The following is a 27,005-nucleotide window of genomic DNA, read 5'->3' as shown; positions in this document are numbered from 1 at the left end:
ACCCGGTGAAGCAAGAGATCGCAGTTCACAGGGCTGCCGACGTCATGGACAGATTGAACATGAACGTTTGAGTACGGTGAGGTCGTGCGGGGACTCAAGGGGACAGGGGGCCCGAATATTCGTGCGAAAATAAATGTTTTCTCCTCCTCCTCCTCCTCCGCCTCCACCTCCTCCGTGCGAATAGCTTTTGCTATCAGGTGCGCACTCTAGTTCCTCATCAAGACCACCGCGCCCACCACTTTAGAAGAGACGGTCGTCGTCTTAGATGTTTACTCTTTCGAAGATAACGCCCTCTTCCCCACAATATTCGCTCGGAGCAGCTCACTGAATGCACTCGACGTTGCGTAAAGCAGAAAATATTTTTTTGTGTGTTCAAGTCGGTATCAAAAATTCAGCCCTCCCTCGAATCGCTGCTACAAGGATGAAACCCTAATCGACAGTGTTGGGTGAAAATAGCACGCTATCATCATTCACAGTATACCTCTTTGCCTTTTCTGAAGGAGACTATGGTGCATTCATGAGCGCCATGGGTTTAAAACTTGCCTTAAAGAACAATTATTACACGCGTTAATGGGAAATGTAAAAACATAAATACATTATATCGAAAAATAATCGCAGATTCTGTTAAGTTGACCAAATGCGGAATATGTGTGAAAATAGGTCAGGTTCAATGCGGATTCGGCTCGAGGCTAGGTGATAAAAATCACACTCTATGCAATGCTCGCCAAAATTGGTTGCTGCTGAACACAGTGGAAGGTTAAATGCGGCGTATGAGAAAACATTAGAAAAATACGATAGCGGTGTGTTTTGACCCCTTGCGAGTTGATGACTATGACATCCAATGGACAGCCCTTGAAAGTGTCAGTTTTAAACATGGAAGATGGCATAGCTGTGGCGATAGCTTTTAGGTTCAGAACTCGCTTCACTCAATAAATCCCTAGGTTCACATTTGCCAGTAATGCCAAAGGTCGAGGTTTTGAGGATGCCTTGCAGTTCCAGATTGATTTGCATGGTGAAGTAGAGTTTTTGAGCTGGAAAACCATTACAATTTCATAAATAAAGAAAATGCGACAGGCCGAAGTTTGTTTAGTACCCCTAATTAAATAAAGACAAGCTGGATGAACTGTTTTGAAACTCATACAAACGAACATCATATAGGCACCACCCCAGGTAGCACATGCGACCGGCCCGATATTGGAAATTCACTGGCGACGTCTGGTCCGCCAGTGGCCCCGCATTGCCAATGCGCTACCAATAATTGTACAGCCATGCGATAACATTGACCACTCTTGTACCAGTGATTTACATGTTCCCCCATTATTGGCATTCAGGGCTATCAATGGGCAATAATGACTTGCGTATGGAATCGCTTGCAACATTGAATTGACAATGATATATGATGGTCAATATTACCCAGCCATCGGCCATGTCTTGCCTATAATTCGCGAATCATGACATACATTGGTATATATTTTCCTGCCAGTATATATGGCCTGACGGCATTAATGGGTCAATATCATCCCGCCAGTCTTAGTGGCTTGCCAACATTGTATGCATCTTCAGATACAGTGGCCGATATTGCCCAACGAGTGGTGGCCACTGGCCTACATTGGACATATCCCGACATGCATTGCTAAATATTGTTTAGCCAGTATTGACGACTTCTCTACATCGAATATATCTTGGCATACATTGGTCAATACTGGCTTTGCTTGTAAATAATAATAAATCAATTCTCAACCTGTATATCCTGATGTATTTTTAACGTCCCGAACAATAGTGTCGTGTCCTTCGCAATGGCTTTCAAGTATGCTTTATATATCGTCAATGACATAGTAACAGTAGTGTGGAGCATCGGCTCAGGCGTTAATGGCTTAGGCGTTAAGGACATGGTTGGTATAAGGTCCTTCCCCATTGCTCCGGTGGCTAAACCCCGGCCGTCGTAAGGCTTCATTTTCTAGACAAACCCTTGCCGTGAGATAAAGGCAGAGATTCTTGAGCCAAAAAGTGCTGGTAAGGAGAAAGCCCCAAAATGAATGATTGGGTGGCACTACGCATGCAAGCAGGGCATGTTTTGTGCAATGTTGCCATCGAGTCGGACTCGTGGCTTATGCCGTCTACAAAACGCATAGAAATATTCGACTGTTGCGCTTTTCTGAACTGTGAAGACGTTTAGTACAGAGGTAGAACGCGCAGCAGTTATAGACCCTATCATTGATTCTATATGTCTTCAACGCGATGAGTAAAGCCACTCATACGTCAAAATTTTAAGAATACTTCGTAGTCCTCCTCGATAAAATCGCAAAACATCAGACGCATAATTTCCTTTTCAGCTGACAACTGTCGCTGCCTATGTATAGAAACACAATACGGCGCACTATACAAGCATACACACTTCCGCAATCTGCAGTAAGCCATTAAGACGTAGCACCTTCAAAATCATATATACTATAAGCTGTCAGCCCGGGTTAATTCGTAGCAATGAGGTTTTACATCCGCATCCTGAAACCTTTTGTCCATGACTAGAAATAGAAACATAAATGCTTTATTTATGCAATATTTCATTTCCATAGTGATAGAAAAGATCAAATGCTGGAAAACAGAAGTCGAAGAGATTGTGCTAGTGAAGGCAAATGCTGCACTCTTTCGTCATGTACGCTCTCCTCAACGAGGCGCCAGTGCCGACTATATTGCGCCGTAGGTGTCTTGTAATTACAGAAGGCGGGCCAGCTGCAGCGTATTTTGTATTGTAATTTACATCCGTCATAAACTTGGACTTGATTCTTATATGCCGGCGTGCTCTGCTTTGAGTGCTTCAGCAAGGGATGAATGATGCCCGAACCCTTTAGGCTGTTGATGCAGCATAGCTTCAAAAGGTAGATCTGTCCACATAAAAAATACAAAAATTATTTCTATATATTCCCTACCTTCGCCTGGCAGAGAAAAAAATCTAGCTTTCTCAGATGTTCCGGATCGAAGTGTATTTAAATTCAATAGCATTGCACGCTGCCCAACATTTTACTGCAAGTTGTGTAGTTGTTGTGGCAGCTGTTTAACTAGTTCGGAATTAACATGTGCTGGTAAGGACTTAAGAGAAAATATTCAAGATTGAAGCATAGCAACCCCACAATTGATTACTGGAAATAAGTGTCAAAGAATTTTTTGTGTTCCAGGAACAAAACATGAATGCGTGCTCGTCACCGAAAGATTTTTCATAAAATTCTTGTTGCCTGGTCGTGCTGCGGTTCAAGAAAATTATTCTTGTCCGAAAGCTGTATAAGCGCGTATATAACTCTCATGACCTGCCTTGGAACATTTTTGTAAAGTCAGCTTTATATCACGCGTTTAGACTTGTTCCTGCGCAGTATTCTGGGAAGATTCTCCAGGCTATTATGAGAGTATTATCAAAATATATTGCGACCAGACCGAAGGTATTTCAGTATAGAAATTGCGTTTGTTCGTTCTAACAGTTTAAAGAAAACGTATGTTTTTTCTAGCAGTAGTAGACAGGCGGCGGGAGCCTTCGCCGTGGCAGCGTACGTCTTCTTAGATCCCATGCCTCAGCAGCGGGCAGTGAACGACGGGGGAGTTTCAACTTACGGTGTCATATGAAACCATGCGCTCAGCCCTGCTGCGCTCACCCGACTGGCGCCGCTAGCTCCAGCGAGCTCTCGCTCCGCTCTTCCCTGTTCTCTCTACCAGCGCAGGTGCACGCCTCGCGTTGGCTGCTGCAGCTCCCCTCGCACTCGGAGAATAAACAGTAGAGCCACGACATGCCTCGTCCTGTCTCGCGGATCTTAGAACAGTCTGCAACTCAGTGTGAGTACCATTGACCCTTTATTTTAAATTATTTTTTTTGTAACAGAGTAAGTTTTGGGGAGCATTTGTCTTGCTTTATTTACCTGCCTTGTTGCTACCCCATACAAAAATTTCCTATGGTCAGCTATAGAAAATCCTTTGTATGGTCGGCTATAGAAATTTGGCCCAAATATCTATAGCCGCTTCTATGGCTGTCGTTGGGTTTTTCTATAGTCTGTTCTATAGGAGTCTTTAACCTGTTCTATGAACTTATGGCTCCCTATTTACTGCAGTCTTTAGCATTTTTATGGTCAGGTATAATTTTTTATGGTCAGCTATAGAAAATCTTTTGTATGGTCGGCTACTGATATTTGGCCCAAAAATGTATAGCCGTTCCTATGGTAGTCTTAAGGTTTTTCCATAGTCTATTCTATAGAAGTCTTTAACCTATTCTATAGACTTATGGCTCCCTATGTACTGCAGTCTTTAGTGTTTTCTATGGTCGCATACGAACGTTTACGGCCAGCTATAAAAAATCCTGTGTATTGTCGGAGATAGATATTTGGCCAAAAAAGATAGAGCCCGCTATAGAAGTCTATAACCTATGGACTAATTCTGGTGTCTTAATATAAGTATTTGCAGTCTTTAGCATTTTCTGTGGTCAGCTATAGAATATTTGCGTGCGCGGGCGTGTGTGTATGTGCGTGCGTGTGTTCCTGAATGCGCAAGTGTGTATGTGCATGTGTATCATGCTCTATATCTTCGGACGTTTATTTTCAATTAGATGAATAAATAGCTGAAAATTGGCCAGCGTCCTCACGAATAAAATCATCATGGTCAGAAGTACTCATTGCAGGCGTACATTCATACGGCGACAGTGCTCCCGTCAGTTATACCAAGATTGTGACGTAATCCATTTATCGTACAGCGTTGTAGTTGATGACATACAGTTTCTCGTTAGATACATCACAAAACTCTTAATCAAGCTAGAGTACAAGTCGCACGAGGGATTCGAACCGACGATATATGTACATTCATATATAAGGGTGTACGCCTACTAGTCCATAGCTTTTGGTATATATTTTATACCCTATATTCTATATTCTATAGCCAGCTAAAACAGGTTATATGACTTGACGTCTGTAGATTTAGAGGCATTGACATTTCTATAGATGGCTAAAGATAACTTTATGGCTACCAGTCTATAGCTTCGAGAGCATGCACTTTTCTATAGCAGCTAAAGCAGCTTATATGACTTGCAGTCTGTAGCTTTAGAGCCATTTAAATTTCTATAGACAACTGAAGATAACTGTATGACTAATAGTATATAGCTTTAGGAGCATACACTGTTCCATAGCCAGCTAAGTAGCTTATATGACTTGTAGTCTGTAGCTTTAGAGACATTCACATTTCTATAGACAGCTAAAGGTAACTGTATGACTAGTAGTCTGTAGCTTCAGGAACATACACTTTTCTATAACCAGCTACATTAGTTCATATGGCTAGTAGTCTGTAGCTTTAGAAGCATTCAAATTTCTACAGAGAGCTAAAGATATCGGTATTACTAATATTCTATAGCTTCAGGAGCATAAACTTTTCTATAGCTTGCTAAAACTGATTCTATGGCTTGCAGTCTGCAGCTTTAGAGGCATTCAAATTTCTATATAACAGCTAAAGATAACTGAATCACTAATATACTATAGATCCAGTAGCATAAACTTTTCTATAGCTTGCTAAAACTGATTCTATGGCTTGCAGTCTGTAGCTTTAGAGCCATTCAAATTTCTATAGACAGCTAAAGATAATTGTATGTCTAATAGTCTATAGCTTCATGGACACATGGTTTTCTATAGTTAGCTATAGAGATTTTATATGGTCCAGAAGCTATAGACAAAGTGGTATAGAATTTTCTATAGCTGCCTATAAATATCTCAATGACACTTTATAGCCGACTATAAAAGTTCATAGATAGACATAGCTGACCGCAAACTTTTCTATTGATGTACATAGACCATTTTTGTATGGGACACCTCACTGCAGAAGTAAAGACTCAGGATAACTATAGGAGTGACCTTTGCGCGCCAATTTCCTCTTGGGCTGCTTCTGTTGACGTGTAATGCAAGGCTGTGTTTTACGATCGGTAAGAGTTTTTATACAGTGCGGCGTATTAACTGGAAATTAATCATTTTGTCAGTCATTGGCCCTTGATAATTAAGATTAACAGAATGAGCCTATCTGCTGTTTTTTTACGCCGAGAGTAAGGAAAGATTTTGCTTCAACTCTATTGCGCCAAACAGAAGGTATGCATTCTTCATGAATTCCAATTTCAGCACACTGACTTGGACAAACTAATTTTTTAGCAGTGGCAAATTTTACTGCTCATGAACAATTTGCCGAGACTGTACTAAAAAAAAACAATTCTGCATAATATTGTATCTTATTTTTGTTTTCGCTTGCAGATCTTTGTACGAAAGGGAAGATGGTGACATGCGAGCTGCTCGAGCTTACATCGGCAAGGTCTGCTGAAAGCTGCTGTCCTTATAACCGAGAGAAAAAAGCGCATGCTTGAGGTGCTGGCTTTTCAGACACCTGAAGCTGCCTTTATTGCGGCCTCTTCCTACAATCTGGGATCTGCCGACACCTTGTCAATGGACCCAACCAGAGGTGAAGTCCTGGAGGTCGGAAAGAATTTTGCCTATACTTCGTTTTCCACTTATGTACCTCATGCGCACCTAATAAATATCCATGAAACATGCAATTCTGGCTTTTTATGTGAATGCATGTATACTTTCAGGATGCTGTAAATATATTTTTAGCTCTATGTAAAGTACCTGCACAAAGACAAATTCAACCCTATGTTTGGCGCATGATGGGCTTAGCTGCCTCTGCGCCGTGACACTCATCAAATCAAAAAATAGTCACAAAAACAACATTCAACCATAATGTGATTGCCTGGATGCCAGTGATGTAAAGCCAGTGGACAAGCTTGGGTGGGCGATGTTGGGCAGCAGATGAGCCTAGCTGGATAGCAGTTATTAAAATCCAGTGAGTAAGCTTGGTTGTAAGTATTGGATAGCCGGTTAGAGTGGCTAGGTGTACGTTGTATAGGGGCCAGTGGGTATGCCTGGGTGGAAGATATTGGGTAGCCGTTGAGTGAGGCTGCATGCCAATAAATAAACCAGTCTGCCATTGGTGGTCGTTGTAGGAAAGCCAGTCTAGAAGGTTAGATTAAATCTTGGCATGGGCATCGCACCAATGAAATGCCACAATTGACCCCAATATTGATGCTGGTGTCCCCCCAATATTGGGCAGATGGCGGTCCATTGACGGCATGCTACTTGGGACGAAAACATTTTATAATCCTTCTTAGTTAGCACGTAATGCTATAGTAAAGTGCAGTTTCTTTCCCAAAGGATAAGCTATGAAGCAGGATCCCAGCTTCCCTATAGCTGTAATCCTTTGTTTCAATATTTCGGGTAATTGAAACGCTGTTACATGATTGGTAGAAAAAGGTGCGAGCAACAAATTGTTCCCACGTTTACTGATTTGTTTTTGTGTAGCGTAGGCTTTGTTTTTCTTATAGTGTGTTCCCCGTTCCTTTTGAAAGAAGTCGAGCAGAGAATTTTCTGCTCGCACGAAAGAAAGTCTGCTCAGTTTGTGACAGGGAAGCTGTTGAAACTTCACATTCCTGTACTAACTGCAAAATTTTGGTGCAGTTATTGTAAAAACGCACAAGACCACTAAAGGATAGGGATACATAAGAAACTAAAGAAATAAAAAACTGGGCACACAAGCTAATACTAATATATCTGTTAAACAAATGCAATAACATAGATTGTTACATTATTCTCCTCGTTCTGTTGTGTTTATCAACTGGGTTTAAACACAGTACGATAAGCACGAAATAGATTTCTGTTTTCCGTTGGGATCAGACGTTTATTTATGCATGTTTACTGCTTGGATTTGTCGACACTACAATCCGCCTATTTTGTGTTCACTCCATGGAATAGTCCCTAAATTGGGCACAATCGTGAAATGAGCAACGCAGTTTAATCTTCTAAAGTTACCGCCACATAATGCACAAATTTACCAGAAACTACACTTCTTCACCGGGTTCATACGGTCACCCGGTTTACAGGAGAACGCGTCGGCGAACTGGGGCATGTTCCTTAAGGGAACAATGCAACGTGACCGGCTGTGCCAGTATAAGCTGTACTGATCACGCCTAGTTCCTCGTTCTGTGCTGCACCACTTCAGGCAGTGCGAAACAAAGAACGTTTGCTCGTTAGTGAGCTCAACATCTGACATGGTTGCCGAGGGCTCCGCATCTGGAAGACTCCGGTAAGCAGCATAAGACAACTGGATTCCCGCAAAGTCGGCGAATCCTTCAGAGTCGATCACCGGGTCCAGACTTCTGCCCCTTGACTCGGATTCCGCCTGCACACGCCAGTTAAATACTGCAAGCACTGGGAGTGGGAATATGTGACTGCAAAGACAGATAAGATTATAATTGTTTCGGGAAAGATAGCAGCGATGGCCCTTTGTAATTAAGCCAAATGGGGTAACGCTGTGACCTCTGGGCGCACCTTTACAATAATAATAACGTCTGTATACTCAGGCTGTACAAGTCTAATAAAAGTTTTTGGAGGCACTTATATCTGAACTGCGCTAAGGTGAAAAACGTTCTTGCGACTCTTTGCACTCATTGCCGCTTTCTTGCTCATTACTTTTTATCTTTTATTTCCTTTTTGATCATTTTACTCAACGTTTTTTGCACAATTTTGAAGTCCGCGGCTGTTTTTACATCTGCCTATTACATAGCAGTCTTTGGATACTTTGACGGGTAGTTTATGTTTAGACTTTAATTCGTAACTAATTAATCCACATCAAACAATTAATGCAAACAGATGGATTTTTCGCTGGTTATCTCATACAAAGATTCTCGTACTCTTCATTCAAATACTCCTTTCACGGACGCATGAATAGTGTCCACACATCAGCTTGCAGAGGTTTTCGCATTGTAATTTGTATAGGAGATAAATTAGGTGCAAGTGCAAGCTGCAGTATAAGCGGGTGCTCTAGCTTAGTCCTGAAAGAAACCACATGACAGCGCTATTCACAGTGCGTTTTAATTCTGCGAACTCTGTGATTTTTTTCTTTCAATTGGGTTTGGGGAAACTGATTGCGCATTACATGTCTCACTTCTCCGTGTACATCTACACTTATAATCAAATTGATATATTTGGAAGTGCATATCTCGTCATTTCGAATTCCTATCAGACACTATCATTCCACTTTACAGTATTAGCCTAGAGGAAGAGTGTTTCCTGGGCTGTATGCCCATCTTGGCGAAGCCTAAAGTACAAAAGAACAGGGACGTGGGGTTTAATTCGAAGCTAAATCTCACAACGTGGGACCCCCTCTAATGGTAATGATTTCTAAACTTGATTCTCGGTATCATATGGTTGCTATTTTCTACAAGAATCAACGATCCGTTTGTAGTTGGAGATTCAGAAAGCATGGCAGAGTTTCTAGCAAACAATTCCACCAAATGCATGATTGCAATGTCTGAAGACATGCAATACCTGCATTTTCCTTCACCATGACCGACTGCTTGCATGTGAGGAAGATGACATTGGTTCTTTTGGCTCTGTAACGTTTCAGAATGCTGCTGACGTATCTGTGGCAGAGTTCATGGAACTGCTGAATGCTTATTTTACCTCCGCCTATGTCGAATAGAACTACGCAAATTTAGAGAAACGGGGCTTCTGCGCAGGTTATGCGTAACTAGGCGCTTTTGTGACCAGTCTTTAGCCCTCTGTGACAGATTGATTGCCACCAACTTCAAGTTTGAAAACTGTTCTGCTACGCTCCTAATTTTTATTATACTTGAAAAAAAGCCCAGTTAGCATTAGGCGGGATCTTTTAGAAACCACTCGTGTCTTATTCAGCATCCCACACGGAGCTTGAGATAGGGTAATAAACATAACGTGCTTTACCAACACCAAGAATTCATCTTGTCTGCTCTTGATGTCCACCAGCATTAGCGAGCAGGCCAGTCGCCTATCTGACCAGGCTATCCAGTCACAACCACTTGGTTATTTCGGTGACAGATTGTTTGGCGAAAAAGTAACGAAGAATCTGTTCCGAGCAACGTAGAGCTATAGAAAGACTTCGGTGATTCCGTAATTCCGTATACGCAGAAAACTTCCCTCAGGCTCAAGGAGGTGGCCAGGAAGGACATACTGAGGCTGGTTTCCTCTATCCTAGACAAATCTGCAAAACTGTCTTAAATTACAAACCGGGTTACCAGCGGCACAAAAGGGTGCATTGAGAAGCAAAGAAGTAAATTTGGGGAGTGTCCAAAGAAGTGGTAAACCATATTCTTTTGACTTGTTGCCAACTGTACATATAGAAAACTGGCAAATGTTTAAATGAAAGACTGGCAGAACGCAAGACAATGTGGCACAGCCAATGAAGGGAAACCTGTCTGAACAATGCTATGACGGCCCTAGTAAAACCTGCAAGCCACTGTTCGGAGACTGCACTGTTGATGAAAGGAGCAGGGATCGATGCGTACATTGAAATATATAGGTACGTTCGATTATCAAGAATGGCGCTTGGTGCGTCAAGACTTCTTCCGTGTGTCTATCAGAAAAGAAAATCTCATTATTTCTCGGTGGTCCTTGCAGGAGAGTGCGACGAGCCTCATCTCTATTTTTCTTTGCAGGGCGCTTTCATATGTATACATGCTATCGTGCTCCATGCAAAAATGTTCCATGTTAGTGCTTTGTCCTGTGTCTCATTCATGTCCTTGTCCTTTTTGCACTTCTGTATTCGCCAAAATGTGTACAGCCTTCAAATTGAGCGCAATGGTGCGACACTACCCATGACGCTACACAAAGTAAAGTTGCGTTATAAATATGATACGAATTCAAGTGCACAATTTTTCTCTGGCACGTCTGGAACAATGCCAAGCTTTTAGACCCCAATTCAAGGGTGTGACAATGCCTTTTCGACCCAGTAAGCTTTGTAAGCTGTCTCGTTTTAATCTTAGTTATATCTGACACAACGCTCCTGGCAAACAGTAGGCAAGTTGGGGGGGCCAGCCTCTACGTGGCATATCTTAGCCCAGTATCATAGCCGATAGAATCACGGCCAAAACTCTTCATTGCCGATATGGAGGTGCGGTTGCCGATAGTGTGGTCTCTCACGGGTGCTTGAAGACGGCAGTGCGCGGTAGATGAATTTGATTATCGATGTAAACGTTGTCCCATAGGTGCACCTAAATATCTATTTTCTCTCGTCCTTGAGACTTTATAGGCGATTACTGGTAATTCTGATGGCACTTTGAGTAGACTGAGAATAAGAGCCCTCAGCCGCTTAAGTTAAAACATCTAATCCTTTGACCTTAGCCATCCAAACGAGATTGTTCCTTTCTGAACATCTATTTACAAACTTTAACCAGCATTTAAGAGACAGTAGATAAATAAACAATAGAATATGATGAATATAGAATTCAGCGCGGACACCTAAAACTGCTTAGGTGTACAAACGCGAAAGGAATAGTGCTTTCGAGTGATGTCTTCGACGTGCAACAAGGTTTTTTTTTTTTTGTTGGTATTTTATTCGGCGCATCTATGACGCGGCCTTTTCCCTGCACCCTTTCAAAGACAGTTGCTGTTTGAGTGCTGACGCGACTAAGCCACGCGAAAGGCAGCCTGATGAAAACGTCTGTGTGCTCACTGAGACGCTCCGTTCTTTTCCGGTGCTTTTCTATTGGTAGCAAGCATTCCACTATTTCAATCTTCCTACGCAATCTGCACTTACATTCCTTTGTACTCATTTCGATCTTTTTCCTGCCATGTTTACTGGCTCAGTAGTAGATATGACAACTTCCTTCATTACTTCCGGAATTCATGAAGGTGCAAAAAGCGCTAAAGTATGTTGCGCACCACGATGCCGATTACAAGGATGTGCTTCTTCATAATTGGGCATAAAAGAATTTCGCCTCAGAAGTTAAGCGTTTGACAGCATGGACACAGCTTACTTGCTTGATTCCAATGATGGTACAATGGAATCATTCACAGGGCGTTCATTGCAGGTAATGCTAGAAATTTCATTACAGCAGTGTAATCAATTCTCCATTCCTCTTGCCAAGGAAGTCCAATGCTGTCAGTTAGTGGTAAAATGATACCGAATGCCTACTCACACCGAGGTAAACGACGCCCCTTTTCATATTGTTTCTTAAACTGTTTTTTTATTAGCAATAAATGTTTTTAGCTGCCGTTTAAGGGGACATTTTTACGAGCCCCAATTCTTCTTCATCAATGCACGTTTTATCCTGGCACCGAGCGAGATTTCATGAGACTAGTTAGCTCTCCCAGGCTTCGACGCACCTCCTAATAATGGCGCCACGGTCCCATATATTCACACGTAGAATATCGTCCGACGCTGGCCGTCGAGCCGGCAGCAGCTCCAAGATGGTTCCAGTTTTTTAAACCGTGACTATGTTCTGTCGTCAGCTCATGTCGTTACTCTATTCAGCAGATACTCGTATTGACGCTCGGAGAGCAGAGCACTTGAAACCGCTGCATCTCTAATTATCTTGTCAGTGTAAAGTCTCTTCGTGGCCATGTACGCATTTGCACCGTTCTCATTTTCTCTGCAGCTATCGTCAGAGCTGCTTAAAGGGTAGCTGAGTAGCCTCAGAATTCGACTTAAAGGAGTCGAATAGTCCCTTATTGCAGGTTTATGGTAAACCATGCCAAGTTGTTTTCCGCTAATATTTAAATTGACGCCGTAATAGTTTAATAAAGCTCTTTCGGAGTTCAGCCTTCCCCGCATCACAAGGTTCTGAGTAGGTACATAGATGATGACGTCATCTGCGGAGGTGATGCTTTCCCAACGCTTGAAAGCCTGAACTCAGGAAGGAAAGAATGTTAATGAAGGTAAAGGCCGCGAGGTCTTGACTGCCCGCATCAGGCGATTAAAAAAAGTAATGGGACGAAAGCAGTTGACATTTTAAACTTCACTGGTAATTGTGTTTTTTTTTTTTTTCAAGTTTTTCTCAACCAATTTGCGGCTGCCAGAAATCTCAGGAATATGCATATCATTGACTGTGAGCGCAAAACAACTTCGTGAACTTAACCTACAAGTTTCCTGCATTTTAATGCGTGCGTCGCGTGCAATTCCCAAGAAAGTTTCAGCCGCAATTGTAAGCGTAGTAATGGAGGCAAATGAAGGGAGATGTAGGGAGAGTCTTGCGGAAAATGATCGCTGCAATGTATACGCCCCGGCAGAAGTTGCTCGTGTCTGCCGACTAGGCTGTACTTCTGTGGACGGTCAAGAAAGCGACAAGGCCAGCACGGAGCTCAACTGCACAACTATGGTTGCAGAACTAAGGAGATTACTTCGATGCTACAAGAAAAATAAACCTAGGAGAATGACTGCGCCCGCTGCCGTGTTAGCGGAAAGAAAGGTCATAACCTGTAATCATTGCCCGCAACCATTTGCCTCTTACATGCTCTCTAACCTACGCGAGAGGCAGTTTTTTGTGTCAATTCTACGTTGGGGATCTTGCTAAAACAGCAAACAAAGTAGAAAACACGACAAAAAAGAGGTTTGCACTCTATAAAATTTTTTACATTTGCGTACACACCGATATTGGGAGCCCGTGCACTCTGAGCTGCCTTCACGTGACTGAATCCTATTGCAGTGCTTTTCGTGACGCCAGCATATTCAATCCGGTTCAAACCAATTCAAGCTAAGCGACGAGAAGACAACAGAAGCAGGAAGAATAAAAAAGAAAAGTAGAAGAAAGAAGATATGCAAGAGAGAAAGCCGGGGCGCCGTCGTGTAGAGACGTGGACTACCTGTTACGCTGGCTGTTTTAACTATCCCGCATTCTAATTTAATTAACAACTGTTTTTGTAGCGAGAGCTAGATTGGCCACAATCTGGCCATTTCGCCGTGCCGTTCCGTGCCTTTCCGAAGAACGAAGAAAGAAATCGTGGGCGGTGGTAGCTGGCAGTTCACATGGCCGAGCACTATCTGGATGTAGGGCTTCCTGACAACACGTTTGGCTGGAGCTGCCAACTAGCGGCTCCCCTTTTATATAGGAGAGTGATATCACAATCAGCCTGCCAAAATCCTTGCATTCATGTTATACTTTGGTCATACAGGCACGTCCATAACGCTCCATCAAAGAAGGGCTTTGTATGTTGGCTGGTAGCTTCCGCTATCTCCTAATCTCGAAGATGCACGATAGTAGAAACAGGGAGAAAGAGGTGCCTTAGTGGAGGGATTCGACAATCTCGCGACAGTAGAGGAAGGATCCCACAACGTCACGACAGTAGTGGAGGGATTCGACAACCTCGCGACAGAGACTTTCGCCGCATCGCACTTTAGTGGTCCAATTTGCCCCCTATGGCGTATATGAAGCTGAAACCATAGAATATACTACTATGTGCAAAAGCCATGTCTTTACTTACAAGGTGAACCTGAGCGTAGCCATGCAGAGAGCTCTCGCTTAACTCCAGGTTTAACCACAAGCGAAACCACAGCCAATTTTGCGTTGTTGTCAACATAACTTCACTTTACAACTAAATCGCCCTATATACTGCACTCCATGGATCATTATATTAGTCTGCTTAGGTGTCCCACTTCTATGGCATTTCCACTGAATACACTGCATTATATGGTCGTGTGTCTAAAATTCACGTTGATGACGCACCTGCATGTAAGAAGATCGTAGACACAGCAACTTTGAAGTGTAAATCTGCTTCGCAGCGTTGTTTTCAAGGTTGATAAATTTTTGGTGGGCGTTGAATTGGATGCCTCTAACGTCAAATGCGTGCATCATTTCGTGACCAGTGACCTGCAAGTAGAAAGGATGCATAGACAATCATTTATATGACAACAAACACAAAACTTAATTCTCAATTTAAGGTGCAGGGCAAGAAAAAAATGAACGCGTAGAAGAACAAACATCATTATCTACCTTTCAGGCTCCGCAAGGTGCAGCTGAGGTCTTTCGTTTAGCGTGTAGGATTGTAACACGTTTTATGTACAACGCACATGCTCTGAAGATGAGGACGCTGAAAACTATTGACCGTGACTTCTAAGAAGGCAAGTGTGTCATTATGTTTAGATAAACGAAGTTCTTAGAAGGGAAATAAAAATTAGTCAGGTTCAACGGAACTGAACCGGAAACTAAGTGTTGCGTCGAACACAACCAGCATTCCGTTGAACGCATCAGTGTTCATCGGCGTTGTAGGCAGAATCCACATTTATGAAATGAGAGTGCGATGCCGCAGACGCTTTCCAGCTCCAATCGGTCAGCGATCTGAGACGGTGAACATATCAGGAGTGCGGAACCTACTCTTCTCTTCGCACCAGCGCCCATATCTGATGGGATGCCGCTACCCTCCTCCCATTCCTCCTCTTCTGTGGCGGCGCAACACGCGGCGCACATGTGGCGAAAAGAGGTTTTGGCTCATGCGCACTGCCGCTCTTTTTCAGGCACCGCGAATTTCCAACGGTTTTTTCCATCGCGCGGTGAATTACCTCCCATATAAGCCCCCCTTGCTTCTCGTCATTGATGATTCTCAAAGGTAACGTAGAGCTTGTGGCTTACGTGATTGCTTACTCTTTGTCCTGTCTTTTTCTGCGAAGTAATATTATTTTGTACACTGATCGCCAATTAGCTCAATAGATAACGGTTTTAACGCAGTGTAGCTTATGCTACAAAACTACGATGTGTAGAACATATAGCTGGGAGATCCAATGTGTTCGTCGCTAGTACTGGTCAGCGGCAAAAAGGCCCCGATTGTCAATAACCTTTCCGATGACGAGTATTGATATGAGAAGCGGTGCATGGAGCTTGTGAGAAAGGCGGTTTAAGGTCCTGGCCAAAGTCCAGCCTTTTCTTTTATCCGCGTGAAGCGGGATCTCTTAAAGTCTAACAGAGTCTCTTGGGAAAAAAAATAGACAGGAGGAAGTCAAGCAACGAAACGAAAGGAAAACCAGGAAGATTTAACCCTGCGCCACTCTGAACCAGCGTTAAAGTATATTGCTGCAGCGGTCAGAGATCCGCCCACGAAGGTGTTGATGCTGTGCGATTCTTCCCCCTTTCGACGGGTAGCTACAGCAACAGATCTGTAAGGAAGTTAAGAGCACAGCCTTCTCCCACTGGAGTGCTTATCTCGAAGCAGTCGCGATGGCAGAATGGGGGAGCCCGCTTATAGGTTATGTCACCACTCGGAGGACTACTATGTGACGCGCGCAAAAGTTACTGCGTTGCCACAACGGAAAATAAATTATTGAGGCCCTTAAGATCCTTTAAGATTAATGAGGCGAAAACTTTTGCTATTGCTTTTCCCAGTACCACAGTGCAGGACAGAAGTTTCTTCCGTACCGAATCCGAGGTGATAACTTTAACTCGTCTTCGATGGTGCATGCTTATTGCGGAGCATGGAATTCATAGCTGGCGCAAGATGGCATGCGCCCTACTCCTTCTTGGAGACCGGTGGTGAAGGCGCCCTACGGCACCCCTATGTTGCCACGGAGACGGCAGGAACGCTAGACAAGGAGAACTGAGATACCTTGCTCACGTTCCCGGCATGGCGTAGTCAGTAAACGCACTCGTCTAGTGGTTGGAGGGATAGGAATTCGATTACCATGGAGGATGATATCCCTTAAGGTTAAGAAAGCACCCCGCCGATATCCTGCGCATTATCGCGGACGCGCGCATGTTGCGGACGGATTTTCATCACGCGAAATTTTTATGAGCCAAGTAACATTTTTGTCCTAAAGATGAAGGGCAGCCTTGTCCCTCCTTTAAAGGAGCAGTACCTCGGAATGTAGCGAAAATCCAGTCGAAGAAGTGCACTCTGTGCGCACGACCAGCGATTGTCGTTGGGTCATCGCTTTGCTGTCGCTTTTGCACAAAACAACGTACGGGCCTCATTATCGGCTCGGGATCTATATGCCAAACCATCACGCTTAGCTGTGCCAATTTCTAGCTCATTCGTTTCACTGCAGACTGTCGCTGTGGCATGACGGCCATGCCACTGCAAAAACTTTACATGAACAGGATGTTTCGCTCCGTTTCCTATGGCCGATGTTACCCCATTGCCCACCCCGGCGATTAGTACAGGTCTACTTCAGTCGCAAGGACATCCATCTAAATCTTCAGGTTGCATACTCCTGAAAAGCCTTCTTCGAACAAAACCGCCAGCTACGACCGCAGCTGGCTCTCGGACCAAGGCTCGCACAGGTAACAGCGCAAAGAACGGGACTCTCTTCTACATGATCTGGGTGCTCCTCCTGACCATGCAGTCGCAAAAGTGGGAGAGGGCCGCCATTTAGCGCACCAGACCTTTAAGCGCCAAAGAGCAGTCCTAAGCCGCTGACTCATGTGCTAGCAGCTAAGCTTAGAGCTAGGAAATTTTAGTTTGAAAGCAATTATCTAGCTATCCTTCTCCTCACTTTTGTTCGCACGACGCAGCCATTTTCAATGGCAACTGTGCTGCCAGCCGTTGTCATAACAGATGTGACTTCAGCTGCATCACCTATGGATCTCACTGTGGAGATCGAGTTGAGGAGTCGCGTTGAGTGGACTCTATTCGGCCGGGTTTACATGAATCCGATATGACGAACGATGGAACGAAAAATGGTATGGGTAACATTAAGAGATAGGAAGCGTGCAGAGTTGGTGAGAGAAATAGCTCAAGTTACTAACTTTCTAGTGGAAATCAAGAAGAAGAAATGGCATGGACAGGACATGTAGTGCGAAGAGAGGATAACCGATGGTTGTTTAGGGTAACAATCTAGATTCGAAGGGAAGGAAAGAGTAGCAGGGGGCGGCAGAAAGTTAAATGGGCGGATGAGGTCAAAACTTTGGCAGGGGTCAAGTGGATGCAGCTAGCATAGAACCGGGTTAATTGGAGAAATATGGGAGAGGCCATTGCCCTGCAATGGGTATAGTTAGGCTGATGATGATGATGATGATGATGATGATGATGATGATGATGATTATCCGATGAGCGGCGATAACGGCGCGTGAAGAACTGAGCAGACAGAAACCAATTCCAGTTTTCCCCCCGAGCATCTCTAGCGTTATTCGTACAGTTCTCATTTCCCACTGTGTGCGATTTAACTGGACAGTGTTTAGATGCTTCCTGCAGCACTTTTGAGTCAAGTCGAGTCAACTCGCCCCTGGACTAGACTTGATCCCGCGACTTTCTTGCTCGCCCCGACTGCGTTTGCATGGACCCTGTAATTGGGTTTTTCCCTGTTAACTCAGCTCAACCAGCTCAGGTCGGGTCCTTGTAAACGCCCCTTGGTTGCTCAAGCAACTGTGCCGCCACATCATGTGCCACCCCTAAGTGGGACGACTGAATGCACACCTAATAATTAAATGGCAGACTTGCTATCCTACTCTTTCTTGCGCGCCATTTCTTTGTATGGCATCACCTGCAGACCTTCATGCCGCATAAGATTTCCTCTTTCGTATTCAAATTCAGACGCAACATCGCCCTCTGATCTATAGGTGCTGAACTGCGAAGACATATCGCAGTCTATTGGCATGTAGATATGGTCACATGCGAAGAGATGAAAAGAAAACCCGACGGAAAAACTGGGACTCAAGCTCTTAAAACATCAGGACGTGTTGCGAACCAGATCGCCTGCAATCGAAAGCATGCGAAACGCGCTATTCAAGCGGAATATTATAACGCTTTCCCACGACTATTATTTTACCGCTGTTCAAGCACGTAATATTCTTCAATTGGGGGGGGGGGGAGAGGGGGGTTACAAGTGTGATGTCTTCTTATGTACCAGGAAAGTACAGCGGAAGCCGGTGTCTCCGCCTGAAACGGGAATCATTTCAGCACAACATGACCACGGCAATCCTCTGCAGGCAGTACCGCGAAACAATTCCTACGGTAGATGAGTTTGGTTCATAAGCCAAAAGGTGAAGGTTAGCAGTAATATGGACGGCGTGGTTCTGTACTATAAAGACGTATGTGGTCGGCAGGAAGCTTCTCATTTCTCTCAGGCTGATCCCGAGAAGGGTGCTCCTTTCCGCTGTGTGGTAACTGCCAAGAAACGTATTTCCGGAAGTGAATAGTAAAAAAAGGGGTCATCGGCGGGAGAAAGCTACAAGGCGCTCACACGCTGAAAGGGCGGGCTGCATTATTAATGTTGGGGTACTTTTGCTTTTAGCGATAAGGAACTTTGCTTGAAACTTTTGCTTTTAGCGATAAGGAACTTTGCTTGAAGGAACTTTGTTTCCTATTTTCCGGCATATAAAGTAAAAGGTTTGATTGACTGCATATTATTTGGGGCGGCGCCAGCGAAATGATCGCCGTGTATTCCGGACTTCAAAAATAATTTTGGCCACTCAAGATTAGCCTTAAAGTCGACGAGCTCATTTAGCAGTTTCTTCTCACTCAGTGAATTTCCATTTTAATGAGAGCTGTTTATTAGCATACAGTCGTATTTCAAGGCATACACCAGGCGCACAATTTATACCGCTTGCCCACCATCAGTATTGTGGCGGTGCCTGTGCCTGTGGACGTCGGATGCTTGTTAATATGCTTGAGAGATATCTTTACTGGGAGAGGACAGTACGATCGCCGGTTTCCTTTGGGTGCTGCATGCTGACGCTAGTTTTCGTTACACAACAGAGGAAAGCAATGTTGACACAAGCTGTCCTATGGCACGGTGTCCTTACGCTACAACGTAAAAAGCCATCCTACTAATAATAACCAGTTCTGTTCAGTTAGTCACAAGCAGCGACTCTGTGCTGAGGGCGTAATCTTGAATCAGTTTCAGCTATGCTCTCTGTGTGAGGTTATGTTCAGTGGAAGAGGGTGTTTATTTCATCGATGTGAATTGTGTTCTTTCGCTAAGGCTATAGGCTGTATGCGTAGCTCCACACGTGTATTATCGGTTCGCAGATGTGTATAATGCAACTTCCATCATCAGATCTCTTTAAGAACCCCTAATTGTCTTTCTTTCACCAGGCAGAATCATCGGTATTGGCGTCATCTTCCTTATAAAATGAGCCCGGTATTTGATCTCGCGTGTGTTGAAGTCAACATATGATTTGATTGACAGATTCCCCTGTGCTCTTAAATTAACCGAAAAGTGCACCAGCGTGCCTACTTGAGAGCTGTTTTTCTGAGTGCTTCACGTGTCGCAAAAAGCTTCTATTTTCGTCGATCCAACATCATTATTGGGTGCTCCAATGTATACTAAAACTGCATATTTGGCTTCACTTTTGTATAACGTTTCGAAATCTGCAGAGCATTTGAACATACTGCTTTAATGATGCTTTTATTTTATTTGGTGAATTCTTCCACGCCAGCTCGGTACACTTGTGCAAAAACACTTGAAGGTTGTTATATATCCCCATTCATATGGTGCCCCCCAATTTTGCGGATAAACCTGGCAACAACGATAGCCAAGTTTTATGGGGAGACGGAGCTTAAAAGCCCGCCGAGCTTTAGAAGCATTGGCATTTGTAGACTTTCTTTAGACCTTTTCAGCGTTGCCGTTCTGATTGTATGCTAGGTAACCGCGGTTAGTGCAGAAAAACTCAGCTCACCAGCGAACTTCTTCACTGTCTGATCTGCTCACCACATTTGAGTGAATGCAGTGCCACACATGCGTAGCCATTCGTACCTGTCCGATAGCTCCATAGTTGAACGCGGCTGGGGCACCGGGGATGAACACTGGCGGCTGCAGAATACCGGCCAAAATTTGGACGGTTGTCTCATATCCTCTGTAAACAGCGTTAACGCTGGCTGTGTCGAAGCTCACGTTGAAATTATGCCTGAATGTGTTCATCGTCTTCACACGCCGCGCAGCCAGGTAAGGAGCGGTGAAGCTCTCGGCAATATCCGGCACCTCCACTGTATTCATATAGACCAAAAAAGTGCTAATCACTCAGGTACGAATTATGAACACAAATTTTTTCGAAGCGCATTGGAAAGCGACACAATTAAGGATGGCATATTCGTTCAGAGCTAAACAAAAAAAAACAGATTTCTAATCACCACAAATAAGTAACATTTGTACAGCGCGCCCATAAATCCACAGATTACATAATAACGGACTCTAGTGGTATTCCGCTACAAAACACGGCCAGTGCTGGTACGGTCATTTTTAAATAAACTTACAGCGCTAAGAAAGGTTATTCTCTATCTGCAAATTGTTTTTTTTTTGTAGCATGCTGAAGAGCACAATTTCAGTTCTTTCCACCATTAGCTTTGAACTACCTTTTTGCGCATGCTGAGGAGCATAATTTTAGTCCCTACCACCCCTGCCTTTGCAAGACCGCCAACAGTACAGGTGATAATGTGAGAATGTAGTCGTCCTAGTAAGCCAACCCCAGCATGGGGCTCTTCCTGCCAACGTTAGCTTCTAAGGTGTATCATTTCTTTAAAATAGTCTTCTCGTTCAGCTCTTAGCTTAGTGGTGGATTTTCACCCCTGACATGAAGTTGGAGGTTTACAATTAAAAAGCCATGTGATAGCCCTAAATACTGTGATGTATCAACAGTTTAGGAATGCACTTACAAAGAATAATCACCTCTTTATGCTTGCAATGAACATGCCCGATATTTTCTTAAAACACACGAATGGCTGAAGCAAGTAAGAGTTACGGCTGAGCCAGCGTAGCAATAACGACATCCATCTGTCCTGCCAGCAATCGAATTTTAGAGCACGTCCCCTCCTTGTCATCTCAAATTTACCGCAAATTCGTGCTAAAAAATTCCGGGATTTAACACTGGCTAAATTGATTACGACATAGGCAGGCACTGTTTCGCATTGTTAGGCATGCATGTTCGTGGTGGTTCGCGCTAAGAAATAGCCACTTTAGTGCTGTGCGTGCTTTTAGGCCAAATTGAGTGTATTTTCTTTACAGTTGGCCAGAGCAGGCCCGTGAAGAAACATGTTTTTCTTGGGTATTGAGGGGTTAGAAAGCAGGAATCACCATCAAAATATCACTAGAGGGTCATGAAGGAGCCTGCAACGGTGAAGCATTGCGCACAATGTCACAGTCTCTTATATGTGTCTGCATTAAAGGGGTCATGCAATGCCTAAAACGGGGTAAAACAAATCGCTCGAGAGATAGGTACTCCCTCACAGGTCAATTCACCGCAAGAATTTTTTAGCTAGCTTCATTAACACCAGAGATATCGGCGATTAAAAATGGCGCTCCTCCTCGCTCCCCTCAACTCAACACTCCGAGACACCAGAAAAAAAACGAAGAAAACAGCTCGGGAACTCCGCCCCGCTAGCCCCGCCCACGAAGCGCCATCGGGTGACGCTCGGTTCTCAGACTTCCGGTCGTCGCGCCTGTTTTCCCCCGAGCGTCGCCTATGCATTCACGGTCTGCCTTTGCCGTCCCGTCTGCGTTTGCATAGCTTTCAACCTTGCCTGCTGTCTTCCTCGGCCGCCGGTGTCTTCAGTTTCTTGACCTCTCGGAATTGTGTGCGACAGCAGCCCGAACGACTCGGGTCGTTCGCGAGCGCATACCTGCAGGTGGGAGTTCACACATACCGGCGGCCGCCGCGGAGTGAGCACTTCCCTTCATGTCCCTGTCCCATTCAGCGCAAATTAGCGTGCACTCCTGCCGAGCACGGCTTTCTACAAGACCGCTTTCTTCTCTCGCGCTGCCTGGGTCAGTCTCTTTGGTACCGTCTTCTGCGGTTTGACCAACGGCGGCCGGTGACCCCTCGCGGAGTTGACGCGATAGCAACGACTCTGCATGGATGCTGGCAGACGATCGAGCGTGCGAGTTGCCCGCGTGCAAACATATGTCGTCGTCACTTTTAGTCCGGAGCTGCTTTCATTATGGTCGGCGAGAGGCATCTCTTGTGCATAACGAATGGAATGTATGCGCGTACGTATCACCGACGAGAGCACGGACTGATGGTCGCTACAGAGTTTGGATATCGGATATGACAGGTGAGCACGAATTATTCGTCCGCGAATCTTAAAATTGAGATTAACAAAAAAGATAGTGTAGTGTTTTTTTTTTTTTTTTTTTTTGACGTCCATTCGCACATCGTTTAGGAAGTGCCAATGCGCAACGTGCACGCGTGTTTATGTCATGTGTACGCATCGTCCGAGCCAGAATCGACGGCGCAAAACATCAGCAAAGCAGCTCGGCACATTCAGTTCGGCAGCGCAGGTTGTCACTGATTTTCGCGCCGACACGCAAGAATCGCGAACATGAGCATGCGAGCGGCTACGCTAGAGACGCAGCGAAGCGGGTGATTCCAAAACGCCGTCCGCCGTGGCTTCGATGCAAATAAGGCCTAGCGACGACCAGGGAGCAGCGCACGATCGGAGTGCCGTCGGACGCAGCGCCCGCGGACGGCATCGCTGCGGTAACCTGGCGACATCCGGTGCTACACATAAGCGGTGCGAATTTGTGTACTTTCGCGATGAAGCTGAGGAGAGACCTTTTTTGACGCACGTTTCATTTATACACGGAGGTTGATGCTGCCTTTTTAATCGGTACGGTGTTGAATCGGACCTGCGTGCTCTTTTCGCACTGCTGCACCGACGCGCATTTTCAGTCGGACGCACACAGTTTAGGATCCAGAAACAACGGCGCAAAACATGAGCAATGCAGCTCGCCACATGCAGTTCGGCAGCGCAGGTTGTCACTGTTTTCCGAAGCTACACGCAAGAATCGTGCACAGGAGCACGCGAGCGACTACACTAGAGACGCAGCGAAGCGGACGATTCTAAAATGCCGTCCGCCGTGGCTGCGATGCAAAAGAAACAAGGCCTATCGACGAGCAGGGAGCGGCGCACGACCGGAGTGCCGTCGGCCGCAGCGCCCGCGCCTGGCGGCATCGGGTGCTGCACTTAAGCGGTGCGAATTTGTGTAATTTCGCGATGAAGCTGAGGGTACACCTTTTTTTTTTGACGCACGTTCCATTTAATTATTAACACGCCGCACAAATGGTCGATGCGGCAAAGACGAGACGGGACTACAGTACAGTACGTTGCTGCGCCGTCGGTCGGTACATAAAGGTTGATGCTGCCTATTTAATCGGTACGGTGTTAAATCGGACCAGCTAGTGCTCTTTTCGCACTCCTGCACCGACGCGCACTTTCAGTCGGATGCCACCACCTTTTCGGTTGACATCGCGAACCGAAGCGCCAAGCTCGGGTTCACGCATGCATTGCAGCACTCGAGCAGACGACTTTCGCAGCTACCGGAAGTGTGTCAGTGACGTAGTGGGCGTCGCGGCTGCACCCAATGGCAGCCTGTCGTGGCCTGTCACTCTGGGACTGGTGACGTAGGAAATCACGGCAGAATAGTCCCAAATTTCGCCGCCACGCGGAAATGGCGCAGCCCGCGAATTTCAAAAAACGCTGTTTTTAAAAATTAATAACAAATCGCTGGATTTTTTCCGATGAGTTTTACTTTGAACGAATGCTCGGAAGCATTTGTTCTGCGCATTGAAAACGTTTGTCAGTGACCTTTCTAGCCGTTTCATCCCCCCTTTAAGTGGCTGCCTGTATTCAATCGAGTGCCCTAAGAACTGCTATAGTCTCTCGATCGTGTAACAAGGGAATGGCTCTCAGAAGGAGTAGAGTAGGAGCCATTATCGGGGGTTAGTAGTATACATAACCTTTATAAGTTCATAACGTAAGCCAAATTTTTTGTCATGTATTTTGACGCCTGGCTTAAAGCGTTATCGAAACTATTATGAGAAGCAGGTAGGAGTTTTAACTACGATACTGAAAAACTACTCACACACACATACGTTTGCTAGCAGGTGAACGGTTTGTGACAAAAAAGAAAGATAGCTTAGCTCTGCTATGCTGGGATATACGCAGCGAAACGCAATTACTATCGCGGGATCAGAAGTTAATTTCTCCAGTTTCCTGCGCTGTTCGCCAGCAGCTAAACTCTCCTTGGCTTCCATATCAAGCGCGTCTAAGCTCACCGGCGTTCTGTAATTCGTTTACAGGAAAGGAAAGTCGCAGCATCTTTCAGCCGCGGAATCCAAGAAGCGCCGCCCAGCGGCGTTGGAGCGCACTCGTTCCCGCTTTGTCCTCATAGCTGACGGCAGATGGATTGTTGTTGAAAACCTTTATTTCCACCGTGAAGAAGCTCCGTTTCGGACTCCCCGGCACGCAGGCCTGATGGAGCCTTACTCAGGAGCCTCGCGAACTAAGGTCTGGTGAATATACTTTGTTGCTTCACGGCCTCAGCCGCCAGGCGGACGGCTTGCTGCTGCTGAGTGGGGTCCTCGCTTCGCAGCAGGGTCTCCCAGGCGTATCTATCTATATTTTCTTTAGCTCCTGGGCTGTTGTTACATTCCCAAATATTATGATCTAGAGTGCGCCATCTCCCACATGTTATGCAATGTAGATCCTTTTCATATTTTGAAATTGTTGCATATACCCAAAAGGGACTAATATGATTGCCCCCTTGTAGCCTCCTCCATGCAATTACCTCTCCGTTTCCGAGGGAACGGTCTGGCGGCGGATAGACCCTTCTGCTTAGTTTATAGTGCTCTGTAACCTCTTTATACGAGATTAGGCTATCTTTTACATCCATGCAAGAGGGCTGCTCGGCAGCCGCCCCGTGATAGAGAGCTCGGGCAAACTTGTGAGCAGCCTCATTCCCTGCGATGAATTCATGTGCTGGTATCCATATAATTTCCAAGTTGCGCTCAAGCGGCCTCCATTCGAGGACTCGTTTAGCTTCTGATATTCTTCCCTTCCCAAAATTTCTGACCGCATTTTTGCTATCGCATAGTATGAATTTAACCTTGGTACCGACACAAGCGAGCGCTACTGCTAATTCCTCCGCCGCGTTGGCGTCTCTAGTGCGACTTGAAGCCGAGCTCCTGTTCTGTCGACTACTGCGGATACGGCTGCTCCTTGCCGTCCACATGCAGCATCTACGTAGGCCACTTGTTCTGCTGGTTGTTCTCCCATTCTTTTCTCGTAGGCTCTGGCTCTATGCCCGCGCCTCTCTTTATTATATTCGGGGTGCATATTTTTTGGCATAGGCGGGGCGCGTATCCTGGCTCTTATCTCTTCCGGGATATCCACTGTCTTATGAGCAGTGTATCCCGGTTTGATGTCTATCCATTCTAGTATTTTTCTTCCTGTTTCAGATTGGCTAAGTCGCTCCAGCTGAGCTATTCTAACTCCCTCAGCTAGCTCGGCCCATCTGTTGTGGATACCCATTTTCTCAAGACGTTCCGTTCATGTGGATATGGGAAGTCCCAGAGCCCTCTTGGCACATTTCCTCAGTATCCTGTCTAGTTTATCTATGTTGTCTTTATTCATATTTAGGTACGGCGTTGCATAGCAGATTCTGCTTGTTATGTACGCCTGTGATATTCTTAGGAGGCTTCTCTCTTTTAGGCCTCTCCCTTTTACTGTTATCCTTCTGAATATGCCTTGCACTTAATCCGCATATGTTGCTAATTTCTTTATGGTATTGGTATTGTTGCCTTTATGATTGATAACCATGCCCAGGACCCTCCTCTCCTCGACCTGCGGCACCTCTAGGCCCTCTACTACCACTTTGATGTTTATTGGCTTTTTGTCTCTGCTGTTGGTGTTGTACCTAAAGAGCTCCGACTTCTGCGGTGAGCATGCTAGTCCTCTGTCGGCTGCATACTTCACCACGGCGTCTGCAGCTCTCTGCAGGCTCCACTCAATTTCTGTATCACTTCCATTGTTCATCCAGATGTTAATATCGTCAGCATACATGCTGAACTTTATTCGAGAGATGTCATTCAGCTTAGCTGGGAGGCCCCTCATTGCTATGTTGAATAGAAATGGAGATCGAAGTCACATCCTTGACGTCATCCTAATTTAGTTACTTAACTATTTTATTCTTTGGTTCTTTCAAATTACGCGCCAATGGTAGCATCTGTCACTCGCGGAATCCCGCTATCATCCTCATGGAAGACAATCGGAATTATGAAGACCGGTTCTCGACGCTGGGCGTGGCACAGCGGTAAAGCGCTTGGCTGGTTTTCTAAGAAATGGAGGTTCGGTTCCCTTATTGAGACTATTTTTTTTTTAATGAGGAGGAGTCGCACACCCCTTAAGCGTTGCTAATCCACGCCGCCAGAGCTTAGCGAGGGGGCTGCGCAGTTGGCCATGGCTGTGACGTAATGGCATACGGCATACAGCATACGG

The 27,005-nt window shown here is 45.1% G+C and overlaps 1 protein-coding gene across 1 annotated transcript in view; it reads right to left on the bottom strand.

Moving 5' to 3' along the window:
• Positions 1 to 7,884: 7,884 nt before the first annotated feature.
• The window catches only part of LOC146181089 (neprilysin-3-like), a 36,781-nt gene continuing 17,660 nt past the window's right edge, over positions 7,885 to 27,005 (bottom strand). The window contains exons 6-8 of the mRNA XM_084575706.1: positions 20,491 to 20,720; positions 14,534 to 14,677; positions 7,885 to 8,235 (exon numbers count right to left, since the gene is read on the bottom strand). Of these exons, the coding sequence (XP_084431832.1) occupies positions 7,885 to 8,235; positions 14,534 to 14,677; positions 20,491 to 20,720 (725 nt within the window). The remainder of the gene's footprint in view (positions 8,236 to 14,533; positions 14,678 to 20,490; positions 20,721 to 27,005) is intronic.

The sequence above is a fragment of the Amblyomma maculatum genome, chromosome 8, assembly GCF_055883805.1.
Source record: "Amblyomma maculatum isolate TAMU_Amacu chromosome 8, ASM5588380v1, whole genome shotgun sequence".
Classification (NCBI taxonomy): Eukaryota; Metazoa; Arthropoda; class Arachnida; order Ixodida; family Ixodidae; genus Amblyomma; species Amblyomma maculatum.
The sequence above is the reverse complement of the archived record's forward strand: the minus strand, read 5'-3'. Positions and strand labels throughout refer to the sequence as shown.